Source organism: Denticeps clupeoides, chromosome 11 (assembly GCF_900700375.1).
Source record: "Denticeps clupeoides chromosome 11, fDenClu1.1, whole genome shotgun sequence".
Lineage (NCBI taxonomy): Eukaryota > Metazoa > Chordata > Actinopteri > Clupeiformes > Denticipitidae > Denticeps > Denticeps clupeoides.
The window spans coordinates 7,714,141-7,727,404 of NC_041717.1; the positions used below are offsets into that span (position 1 = coordinate 7,714,141).

Consider the following 13,264-nt stretch of genomic DNA (forward strand, 5'->3'; position numbering starts at 1 on the left):
GAGAAATGCCTTCTCCTCCTGCACATATTTATAGCGGCCCCTTTGTCCGAGACTCGCAGCAAGTTTTCGGCTCCCCGGATCACGACCAGAACCCTCCCGAACTTCAGCGATGAACCAGACCAGCGTCTCGCCCGGCGACGCCGAGGGGCTGTGGCTGCAGCCCGCGTACGACGCGCTGCGCGCCCGCCAGCAGCTGCTCCGGTCCCCGCTGGTGTCCGCGTCCTTCGGGCTGGTGCTGCACCTCTTCTTCTGCGTCCCGTTCCTGGCCCTCGACCTCCTCCGACGCCTGCACCCCGGCATCGGGGGGTACAGGATCCGCGACAAGCCGGGCGGCTCCCTGTGGCGCTGGGTGGGCAGTTTGGGCAGGATCCTGGTCAACTACCTGGTCGGCGTGGTGCCCGCCACCGCGCTCCTGCTCAGCCTGCGCAGCTTCGATATGCCCGAACTGGCACCGTCCTGCCTGCTCCTGCTGCGCCAAATCATCCTCGCCCTGCTGCTGTTTGACTCCCTTTTCTTCCTCATCCATATCACCATGCACAAGTAAGCAATTTTTATGTCAGTTTTGCTGCATCACCATTAAAATGCTCCATGCTGTGAACACAGTACAGGACAAAAGTTTGGGGGCACCTTCTCAGGACCATTTACATTGGTAGATTGTGACTGAAGGCATCAAAACTATGAATGAACACAAATGGACTTATGTGGGTGGTAGTAGCCTAGTGGGTAACACACTCGCCTATGAACCAGAAGACCCAGGTTGTGTCCCTGAGCAAGACACTTAACCCTAAGTTGCTCCAGGGGGGGACTGTCCCTGTAACTACTGAAAAAAAATTGGAGACCTGGCATCCACAGTCACCGGACCTGAACCCAATCAAGATGGGTTTGCTCAGTGGCACCTTGGCGGATCGGGATTCGAACCGCCAACTTTTTATTACGGGGCCACTTCCTTAACCGCTCGGCCTTGTTGATGCTCCTTTTGATTTAATTGCAGCATCTTCTTGGGTAGGAATCTATCAGTCTGGCTCATCATGACTTCCCTGCAGAATCCTTCCACATCTGTCAGATTTTGGACTGATTTTAGTTTTCTACTGTAACGTGTGCACACTTACACACACACACATCCAACTTATTGTATGGTTTTTGTATTTTGATTTGTTTTGGTTTTGGTTTAACTCTATAGGTTATAGGTCATGTGAAAGGTGGGAAAAGTTTTCACGTGATTAATCGTGGTGTATATATAATTGTCAAGTGTAGAGCAAGGGAGGCGTTCAAATGGCTTGTTTCAGTTTCAGGGGAGCTGAGCTTCCCTCAGGTCCTCCATAATTCAAACGATGTTTGTATTTCATTTCTGTGTGTAAATGCACTCCACTGGTGTTGGGTGGGGCTGTTGGGAGCATCCAGACACCATTCCAGTACACAGTTTTTCCAGTGCAAGTAATTTCTTACTTACAACACAGACAGGTGCCATGAAACATGCAATGTACCGCAGTGTGTAATGGATCGGGGGGCAGAGTTTTAACATGTTCTTTGTCCACTGTGCCATTGTTCTGCTAGAGAACCCTTTTAAGTTCATATGGAACCATATTTTATCACTTAATGGTTCTTTAAGGGTTCATTTTGTGCAGCTAATTGTTCGATGCAGGTTCAGTTGTACCAAGATGAATGTTCCTGGTCAGGTGGTAGTAGCCTAGTGGGTAACACACTTGCCTAACACACCCAGGTTCAAATCCCACCTACTACCATTGTGTCCCTGAGCAAGACACTTAATCCTAAATTGCTCCGGGGGGGGACCGTCCCAGTAACTACTGATTGTAAGTCACTCTGGATAAGGGCATCTGATAAATGCTGTAAATGTAAATGTAAATGTTCCAGGGTTCATAGAGGCAACTGTGCAGCTGCTCTCCAACCTGTTACAAAAAGTGATTCATAAGGGCTCTGCGCATGAAGTTTGGTTTTGGTGACTGTGCATGTGTAATGTATCATGATGTTTCTCAGACTGACAGTCTCTTTATGTTTGTGTGGTTCAGGATAAACTGGCTCTATCAACATGTCCACCGTACTCATCACCTCAACTATGACATGTTTGCACTGATTGCCCAGGACGCCAGCATCCCCGAGCTACTTTCCCTGCAGTTTCTGGCAATAATTAGTACCGTGATAGTGGGATGCCACCCCATGAGCGAGCTCCTGTTCCACCTTCTCAACAGCTGGCTGGCTGTGGAGGATCACTGTGGCTACGATCTTCCATTCTCCTTCCATCGAGTGATACCCATCTTTGGGGGTGCACGATTCCACCAAGCTCATCACGAGAAGCTCAAAGGCAATTATGCCCCCTATTTCAAACACTGGGACTGGTTGTTTGGTACAATGCTGTAGGAAGATTCCCCATAGACTGCACACATTACAGTGTTCACTATGGACAGTGCAGCCAGTGTGGATTTGAATTTAATGTGAGGTCCATGATTCCAATCTCTTTTGGTTTCTCTTTGGCCATTTGAAAGAAAAAAGTTTAAAAGTCGATTATAACCTTGTGAATATTAACTCAACCACTACTGAACTAAATGAACTTTCAAACTCTTCTTGTTAACAGAGTAAGACTCTAAATCTTTTCTTTTCTTAGTTCTGATAGTTTTACACAGGGCAGCTTTGAAAAAGATTTTTAAAAAGACAAACATGTGCCTTGGCAAAACCATGGAATGAAATTTAAGGGTTAAAGGAAATGTTTTGTTTTTTTTTTTAATGAAAGTGAACTGATTGTCATTGTGATACACAGCACAGAACTAAATGTGTCCTCTGCTTTTAACTATCTCCCTTAGTGAGCAGTGGGCAGACATGAAAGGTGCCCGGGGAGTTGTGTGTGGGTCTTTGCTCGGTGGAACCTTGCCAGCTCGGGAATCGAACCGGCAACCTTCTGATTGTAGGAACACTAAGTATACATTGAATTGTATGAATATGACTACTAGTCATCAGAAAAATGAATCATAGTGAAAGGGACATTCAGATTTGTTAATGTTTTACATTTTATGTTCAATAGCTCAGGAATGGCCCCGCTATTTGACCTCAGAGGAACAATACCCTGAATACTCCACAGGGTGTCCTCCCATTACCACTTTTTGTTGAGTCCTTGCAAACTTAAAGACAAGTACTTCAGTTTGAATGGATATATATTACTACTTTGATGCATTTAGTTGGGGAATTTTCAATGTCTCCTGTACTGTGCATGCATTTATTTCACAAAATGTCATTTTGATTAATCTTGGCATCCTACACGTGTCTTTTTGTATGCGTGTAAACAAATAGATAAGCAATGCAACTGTTAACTATATGCAAATATGCACATGAGTTCTATAAATTTGTGACCTTAGATGGTCATGGAGGGAAAAATGCTGTTTATATATCTCATTTAGAGTTTTTTATTCATGGAAAGTATGAAAAACAGTTTGGGGTGTGGCTCTGGTCTGCAAGTCGAGGAACAGAAGGACACGACAACAGTGCAGACGAACACGTAGCTTATAGGCCTGGACGCCTGGTGGAGTGACTGCGGCCCATTTCCTGGGGCCACGTGCCCTCTGTTCATCCTGGGCCCCAGAAGCACAACTATTATCTCCTTCATCAGCAGAGCAGAGAGTTGACTGAATGGAGGGCAGCATCCTCGCCCCAATGCCAGAGCTTCCCTGTCTCTATTACAGGCAATTAGGACATTTCCTCTCATGTAAATAACCACGTTCAACTCACCGCTTAACTCTGTCTTCTGTGTCTTTAGTCTACAGGGTTCCTTAAGAAATGTGCAAACCTTGTTTTTATCCGAGGTGTATGTATTTATTTGGTTCTTTGGGTCTAAAAATGCTTTTTTACACATTTGGTAGCAGCCTATTTTTCATGGATGCTCTGAAATCATTTCACGACAATATTCATATGATCTGTAATCTGTTGCTTTGTGATAGTATTTTTCAATCGGAATTTGCTTTGGTACCATATGCCATTATAAATCACCATATTTATTATATACTAATATTTATATATACTATATTTATAATATATACAAATATGAAAAAAAATGTAAATTCCAGTTGTTAATATCCTGCTAATGCATTGATGTTATTTTTGTTGTGTTTGTCTTGTTCCCCCTGCTGCATTGCAGTATAAAGAAACATTTTAATAAAATATATTTTGGACGGTCATCTTGTCACGTTTAATCAGTTAAGCGCGTGGTCAGTGTGCCATTATTTTTGTACAACGCACACGTTCTAGTAATAAATGCAATCGGTAGTTTGTGTGAGGTCTCAAAGAGAGTTGGTGTGCCTTGAGGCCAGGCATAAGAGAAGGGAACATCAGAGTGCGACTCTGGGTGGAGGTGTCCCCCTGATGCCTGGATAAGGCCTCGTGTGATGCCCAGGGAGAGGCGATAGGCTCCATTAGACTCAAACGTCATTCCGAGGCAACATTACAGAGAGCTATCGGAACCTGTAATGATGTAATGACTCGAGAGAATGAGACGCACTATGCTGGCTAGCACACGGGTGGACACGTATTCTTAGAAGATTAAGCAGTCCATATGTCAGCACTTTCGCATCTAATCATACGCCGGGGCTCGGCTTGGTTGGTGGGGTCTGGACTAATTGACTGTGTGTGTGCAGAGTTTTCTTGTCTCAATGAAATGCAAGTGAGTGTTGTGATTCTGATCTGACTGATGAGCACCAGGATTTTGGTTCTTTGGGGAATATTGAAATGTGAGTACTCCCACTCAACCCTAAACAAAGAGTATATTCTTTGTCATCATGCTTGCCACACCTTATGTGCCTTGTCTTTGATTTGTGGATGAAAGTGTTGAATAAAGAGAATAAATCCATTGCTTTTTTTGCATGGATCGTTTTCAATTTGCGTGCATGGATTAGCATTGCAATACGTACCAACAGCTTCCTTTTCCAACACAGTTCCAGGATACAGGACTTAAGGTGACAGAGGCCAGACTCATGCATTTCAACAGTCTTGTAAATATTTCATTAGTGAGCCTGCATTCTAGGCTTGTCTGTTGGCTTGCGGTAATTGGATAGGGTGCTTGAACCCTGGTATGTATTAGTTGGACTAATACATTAAAATTCCTCAGCTTTCCCACTGAAAGAAGTTTCAAACAGTGTTGCGGAACAAAGGTAATTACTTTTGGCAGTGAGTGCAGTAACTGGGACAGCATGAAACATCTTAAGAATTGAACTAATTCTCTCTTTTTCGTGTCAGATGAAAAAAAAAATTCTGAGGTGATTGAATGTAAAGTTTCCCAATAAAGGGAACCAATGTGGCTGACGCTTATGCTCCATTAAGCTGCATTATACAATAGTTGGAACTCTTTGTTTACCTTGATTGAGCAGAAGAGCCAACCAGGAACATGTCCTTTCTTTTCTGTGAAACGTACAGTAGGTGACTTATCTCCAGGTTTTCACTGCTGCCCACTTTAGTGCCCAGGGCGGGAGGCAATAGCTCCAGCTTGTTTCCTCCTTTCAGCGTGTTTCTGCAGTGTGCGATGAGTGATGGGAGAGCGTGTTGAGAGCGAGAAACCCTGTTGGCGGAGGCACTTAACACCTTGCTCAGTCTCTCCATGTATCTCACGCACTGTTTTGCTCCTGGCAGCTTCCATGGAGACTGCGTTTGGCATAATACCACAGTTAGTTCTGACGTGACAGAGGAATACTGCGAGTGGGGAAAGATACATATCAATTCAGTGGTCCATACTTCCAAAGATGTAGCAGGAATGTCCCAATTCAAAGGCACCTTCAAATATAGTCCAGAAACACCTCCTTTTTCACAATCCAGAGAGGATTCCTGCATTGGATCCTTCATTCCAGAATCTGTGTAAAAATCTGTGATGCCACTGTATCACATTTGGTTTTACAACCTCAGAAAGATGTCTGAAGATAACTATTAAGATAACTATTATAACAGTATATTACCATAAGAACAAAAATGATTGCTGTCAGTGGCACTCAACAATGGAATTCATTTAAAAAGTCTTTATTGTCTCATGGCTATCCAGTGTACTAACCATCTGAACAGCCACAAGACAGGGTTTGTCCTGTATTTCCATGCTGAGATGAATGCAGCTTGTTATCAGCACGATTCGTTTTTCATATCTTCACCCTTAATATTTGCATAAGCTACTCATTGCCAAGGCACTCTGGAGGTGCAGCAACAGTTTTATTACTTTCACTGCTTCAAACAAGGATAAATTCACAAAATGCATTCACATTTGTTCTAGTACACACTTAAACAGGGCCTGCAAAATGGTGCCTGCATGGTTAAAAAAAGACTCAGAGTGCCACTGAGCAAAGCAGCGTCCCCACACACTGCTCCCTGGGCACCTGTCATGGCTGCCCACTGCTCACCAAGGGTGACGGTTAAATGCAGATGACACATTCTGTTGTGTCACTGTGTGCACTGCTGTGTTTCACAATGAAAATCACTTCACTTTCATTTCAGATTTGAACATCTGCTCCTGTTGAGATGCAGGATATTGAGCCAATGTGCTAAAAAAAAGGTAAAACGTTAAAAGTGTATGTGAGAATCCTGGCTCGGGATTCAAACTGGCAACCTTCTAATTACCGGGTCACTTCCTTACACCACTGCCCCATGTAACTTGTTCCTGGTTACTTCTGACAAAGCTTGTAACAGCAGAGCTCACAATAGCCATCTCTCAGGTATTATTACTTAATAATACACATTTCTACTGTCTAACTTGAATGTAGCTGAAATTACATTAAAGCTCACTTGAACTTGACCTTACATATATTTTTCTGGAATAAGGCAGAAATAAGTCATCCTTAATGTTAATGACAAAGATCATATTAATAGTTTTAATGTAGTGTTGTTTTTCTTCACAATAAAGTAGAAATGAAAACAGAATGTGTGGTTAAAAAACATAGGGAGAAATGTATCCACTGGAATGGATGTAGAGTATTTGTGAGTCTAGAAGGTACCAACAATATAACAGTAAGATAACCTTGTTTTATTTATTAAATGGATTTGACTAAAATTTGTCTATTCTACTAGGTACTTGTACTATCTTAATTGGGTTAAATAGAATTGCATTACTAAAATTAACTAAAATTCACTATAATTTGACTAAAACGACTTAAATGTTGTCAATTTTCCATGGACTAAAATTAGACTAAAATAGCCATGGATAATTCTGACTAAAATAAGACTACAATGCTCAGACTTTTGAAACTTGACTAGACTAAAATTAGTTTGGACGTGACTAGATCTAATAAAAACTGAAATGACATCTTGATGCAAAATCTAGACTAAAACTAAAATTAAGACAGGCCACATTCATATGTGATGAGGATCTGGCAAATTCCTTATTAGGTTGCAAATAAAGCATGGAGCCATGCAAATTAGGCAATTCATGAAAATCCATCACAAATGTATATGTTGTAATATTTCAGAACCCTAATATTTTAGGGTTCTGGTATAATGGATTACAGTGGTATAGTGTAGATTTTATTACTTTTTTTGTATTCAAGAACACAATAGCTGTATTCTCAAGTTCAGAGCATACAAAACATAACAACATACACTGGCCTTTTCCCACTAATGGCAGAGAAATAGCATACATTGCAACATTCAAAAGGTGAGTTGTGTTGTTCAGGAAATGTACTTTTTTTTCATGGCAGCTTTGGCACACAGAGGTGTCTGCTGTTTCCAAATACACGTGCCTTTGCCAAGTTGAATTCATTTTCAGAAACAGAAAGAGACAAAGTCTGTCAACAGGCTGTTTGGAGCAACTGTCCGCATCTGCAGTTCGTCAGACATGGAGCAGACGGTTTATTGTTGTATTCATTAGCTGGACGTCCAGCGCATTTCCCATGATTCTGGAGTTGTCTGACACATGTAAACTATGGCCTATTAGTGATAGCCTTTGGTGGTCAGTCAGAATTTATGAATTGAGGCCTCGGTCCTTTCCCAAAGCGTTAGACACGACATTCTGTGTCTAAATATATCTGCCGGTTCAGAGAGCAGTTTACAGAGAAAGTGACACATGGTCTTTATATTAACGATGTAAAGCCCTGTCGGAGAGAGAAGAACGACTGGCCAAGTGGGTTGATCCTGTAGCACAACAACTAGCACGACACCAAAACATTTACAAAACTCAATAGAATATGTCTTTAAATTAAACAGATATATTTTCAGATGACATTCACTGTAACACAGGCATGGTATATATCCTTAATGAAGCCAATTAATTTGCACATTATGTATATACTTTTATACAACCTATGAGTCACAGTAATAAATAAATCAATAAATAGGCTTTTAGTTTGTATCCAAGCAGCAAAGAAACAGAAGGCATCTTGGGAAGCCCAAAATTGCATAAAAATTGTTCAGTAGGCAACTCATGTGGTGAGAACTGGTGAGCCCTTGCAGGCGGTACGAGTGTCCGAGAGGACAGCGTCCATGCGCCACAGATTCCACTCATTTTCAAGATGATAAGGGCCAAGCGGGAAATCTTTTGTCCATGAAAGTAAGAGACTGACCATCACAAGGTGGTCTGGGGTCAAAGAGTTGAGTCTGTGGAGAATGCCCAGGAATCTTGACAGCTCTGACTCCCTGCAACCCCCTTCAAAAGCTCCCCTTCCCCTCCGCTTCCACTGGCACCTCCCCAAACTGCTTGGAATGGCGTCCTGTGTTCCAGTCCTGAGTGGCAGGACAGATGTTTCTCGGTGCCAACACCTCCTTATCGCTGCGGCACAGGAGAGTGGGAGAGAGCCTCACACGGCATGTGACTCTACTTGGAGGTGAAGGGTGAGCGATAACCAATATGCCCCATGCACCGGCACACACCCCTATCACTGTTCCCACTGTGATTTAAAAACGTAATGAAGTGCTTATTTGCTTGTGCGCATTTTGTTGGGAAAGGGCACATGATGAGGAGGGCCTGACTTGTTCAGCTTGGATTATCCTGAGAAAGGTTGAGCAGATGTTAAGAAAGCATTGAATGGAAAATGTCACAGCGCTCCTCCTTGCATGAGCACTGGCTGCTCTTTGAAGTGGTCCACCCTGTCCATCCTGAATGAAGTCCTTCCCTCTAACTTGCCACTATTAACTCAAGGCATGAGTGTAATGGATGGCAACAGTCAACGAATCCATTCTACAAACCACACAGCTCTCCACATGGCTGCTGAACAAACTGCACAATAGTGTCTCTTGGATTTCTGGATTTCTGTAGTTCCTCATACCTCTGTATCTGATGTTTTTATGTGTGTTTGTGGCCATTGTGTTTCTCTTCGCTTGATTTTCTGTCCTCCTTTCATGTACTACAGACTGTAAGAAGACTGTTCTGTACATCGTTAAATAATCTCTGTCCTGATATACCAAATATATACCACATTCACCAAATACCAAAAATCCTGTACATACTCTCCACTTTTTCCGTCAAACTCTTTTTGTCCTCAGTCCTTTGCGTTACTCAAATGTTATTACACATGATGGTGAAAGGAAGCAATTCTTTTTTTATTTGCCCCAGTTTAGCTGGAACTTTGTAACCTGTCCTTGAATTTTGGTTCAGGGGCACCTTTAGACATCTTAAGAAATCTTGAAGACAGTGTCCTTTTACAAACTATCGACAGCCACATTCTGCCACCACCATGCCTTCAAACTTGTATTTGTAGGTGACCACCCCTGTGTCGTCCAGATAGAGCAGTGAAATGGGATCCAGCTTGGTGGGTACGCAACATGCACGTGACACTTTATGTGGAGTCTTTAGGTTAACCAGAGTCTGAATGATGGCATGTTTGGTGGGTGTGACATGCTTGGTCAGTGGGTAAGTGCAGATGCCCGCGCACTCATAGGCCTCATAGCCGGGAGGTGCCAGGATCCAGCTGTCCCAGCCGATGTCCTTAAATTCCACGTACAGCGAGTTCCTCTTACACTGGTTGCCCTTGGCATTGCGACGGATTCGGGCCGCGGTGTCGTAAATAAGGTTGGAACGCATCTGGAGGAGAGCTTCTTCATCTGGCTCACCTTCATCACCCTCTGGTCCCATACCAGCCAATTCCATTTCCCTCAGAAGCTCTAGGTTGTCCTGAAGGCCAACACCTGTGGCCTCATATCCAATCATCTCATTCAGTTCTCGCTTGTCACCTTTGTGGTCCCCACTCTGATCGTCTGAGAAGACAATCATGAGGGGCTTGTGCCTGTCCTCCTGGTTTGTGTCAATCTCCATTGTCCCATCTTGGGACTGTCCTCCATCCCCATGATCCAAACCTCCATTTGTTTCCTCATCCTCCGAGTTTAAACTCGCAATGTGTACCTCCAGTCTGTGGGTGGTGCTGTACTCTGATTTCCTCCAGCGGTGAATGGCCGTGGTCATGTCGAAGGACTCCCAGCCATTGTCCATTCCGTACACCTGCCGAGATGCCAACTCCGCCAGCTCTAGCTGGTCGCCATACTCTCCAGCGGCGTCTCCCGTGTCATACTGCACCACCTCATACACGGTGACCTTGCGGTCAACTCCAGCGTAGAGGCGCCGGTCGATCTGGACCAGGGTGTAAAGGCGCAGTTCAGCTGATGTGACGCGTTCATGGTGGGGAAGAGACACATTGAACAGCAGTGGGTGTCTTCTGATGCCCTTGGGCCCCACACTGCATGGTGACAAATCTGCACGTGGGGACAACACAGCAAGAATTACACATGAACACTGCGTTGAACACAAACTGACCTGCATTGTTGTACATCCTGAACATTACTGATCCTTACCTATTATTCTTGGAACCCCTTCCCCCTTCCCCCTTCCCCCTTCCCCCGTCCCCGTCCCCGTCCTCACCTTCATGGTTCTGGCTAACATTGTTGACGTTCCAGTTAGAAAATCCATCCATCCTCCTATTCTCTTAGTAATATTGTACCATGAGTTTTAGATGAACAACTGTTTCAGGCATCAGCTTACATCTTTCTGTGTCCAAATTCAAATTCAAATTTTATTTGTCACATACATAGTCATACATGGTATGATATGCAGTATGAATTGCACGGTATGATACTGTGGACTGCTACAGACCACAGTATTGCAAATGCTGCAAATATACATATAAAATATATATATGAAAAAAAGAACACATGTTCTTGTTTCTGAAGAACATTGTTTAAACGTATGTGGTCTTGTAACTTACTTTGGAGAAATCACATATGGTAAACAACATCTACATATAAACAAAGACTCTCTCGTCAAATTGGGTTTCTTGCAATATTTTGCAATATTATAAAGTTGTGCAATCTTACAACCAAGACAAAAAGACAACTGAACATTTTACGTATGTCTCTCATGTGGCAATATAATTCACAACAAATGGAGAGGGTACCTTCATTTTTGAAGCTGCGAATGATGTTGGCGGTGGGCATGGAGGTCCGGTCATTGGCGAAGCGGTTGTATAACTCCAGCATGTACTCTGGTGGCTCCACACGAGCCACACCAGGCTGCATGGGAGGGCCCATCCCGGACAGGTTGAAGGTGCGAAGAAACTGTCCCCGCAGAGTCTCTAGCAGGCGCTTCATGTCCACCTCGCTGTCCTGCTCCAGCAGAGAAGGATCCACTACACCCCCTCGCCCATCCTCCAGCCCCAGCGCTGGCCGATGCCTCTCGGGTGACATGATGGGGCTGCCGTCCACAAGCTGGGAACACGGTACAACCAGCATGACGAGGCTCACAATGGCGGAGACGCTTTGAAACCTTGAGGCTCCTGTGCTAGCCATGGTTTCAGGCCAATGTGCTGGACTGGCAACAATGGGAATGAGGACTCCTGAAAGGCTGAGACTGTCCCTGAAAACAAAGCTTCCCGCCTGTCTGCCAAGTTCACCGAAATCTAGACAGGTTGGTGCAAAGGGCAGAGGACGCTGTCGGCCCCTAGCAGAAGACGGGTCTTGGAGCGTCTGCCTCTTTCCTCCGCTGGCTCTCTGACTGCCACCAAACAGCTTTTATTCCAGATCTCCGCGCGTCCGTCCCGGGACACACCTTTTGATGTGCTTTTGATGTCTGAAGACTTCAACTCTTCATCCTACTGGGGCATCTCTTTTCTTATGTTTTTTCCTCTCGTGGTGACGCTCCTTCTCTCTCTGTCTCTCTCTGTTGCTCTATCTCTTTCTTTCTGTTCCTTATCTATGTGTGTGTGTGTGTGTTTGGGACTGCGTGTGCGTATGTGAGTGTTGTGCGTGTTATCTGCTTTCTTCCTTAATGAGGACTTTGTAAACATCGCCTGGGTACTTGCGGTAGCCCTTTCCCTTGTTAGAGGGAATTCTTGTTCGGGAGGGAGGGCCGGGGCAGATTCGTCCACTTTTGTTTATTTGTTTTCCACTGGTGCGGTTTGAAAGATGGGACTTTGCTTCATTGACCATTTCTGCCCAGCAAACGTTTTTGATGTTTTTGAATGCGGCAGGATACGAGTCGTGAAAATGAATTTAAAATGAAATGGGGTGTGCGAGAGGCCTGGGCCTGAGCGGACATTGCTTTCTTTGCTTGGGTTCTAAAGACCATAATTAACCAAATTTTCCATGATAATCGTAAATTTTCATCTTAATGAGTTTCGTAGGAAATTGTATGGAAAAATGTATACTGTAATACAATATGTTCAGTTAACAGAAAAATCATTCATCTTTAATATTTTTGCAGTTGTGTCAACCATTTAGTAAATCTTTTAGAGTTACATTTTTATCTCTTATTTACTTTTCACTTTTTATGTTTAAATTTGTGTCATTTAATGAATTCTTTAGTGGTGTTTTAGGAGCATTGTTCTGTGTTTTACTTTTCGTTTTGTTTTTTTTGTATGTGTATTGAAACCCAGAACTAACTTTAACAGGAGAGTTTCTGGAACTTTCTCAAAAGTTCTTATAAATTAGGAACAGCATTTTGTAAAGCATCAAACCAAAAGAACCCAAAGACTGCGGGCTCTGCATCAGTACTTTTCAATGTTTATATGTGGCACCTTCTGCTCTGGCCTGCCCTCGTGAAGCCCATGTAAGGTGCTGCCCTTCACTGCGCGGTGTCTCCATATGCTAAGGACAAACAAACATACATATCGGAAGTGCTGGGAATATGTTATCTGCACGCTCGAGTAGCAAAGTTATGTGGCCAGGACTGTTGAACACCTCTTGCCGATCAACACATGAAGAACCCAAACGTGGCCTCCCACATCCAGGCAGCCATATTGCGTCAAAGGAGATTCCAGCATACTGTATGCTTCGTTCCTTTACGTAAAAGAGCTCACTTTGCCATTGGGTGTGC

General features: G+C 43.7%; 2 protein-coding genes across 2 annotated transcripts; one reads left to right on the forward strand and one right to left on the reverse strand.

The window, feature by feature from the left end:
• Positions 1 to 11: 11 nt before the first annotated feature.
• Positions 12 to 2,636, forward strand: ch25hl3 (cholesterol 25-hydroxylase like 3). The gene is made up of 2 exons (XM_028995449.1): positions 12 to 540; positions 2,028 to 2,636. The coding sequence occupies exons 1-2, from the start codon at positions 110 to 112 to the stop codon at positions 2,374 to 2,376; spliced, it is 780 nt and encodes a 259-aa protein (XP_028851282.1). The 5' UTR covers positions 12 to 109; the 3' UTR covers positions 2,377 to 2,636.
• Positions 2,637 to 9,610: 6,974 nt separating this feature from the next.
• bmp10 (bone morphogenetic protein 10) lies at positions 9,611 to 11,739 on the reverse strand. Its single transcript, XM_028996435.1, has 2 exons — positions 11,349 to 11,739; positions 9,611 to 10,650 (listed from the first exon to the last, which is right to left on the reverse strand). The coding sequence occupies exons 1-2, from the start codon at positions 11,737 to 11,739 to the stop codon at positions 9,611 to 9,613; spliced, it is 1,431 nt and encodes a 476-aa protein (XP_028852268.1).
• Between the last annotated feature and the right edge of the window lie 1,525 nt (positions 11,740 to 13,264).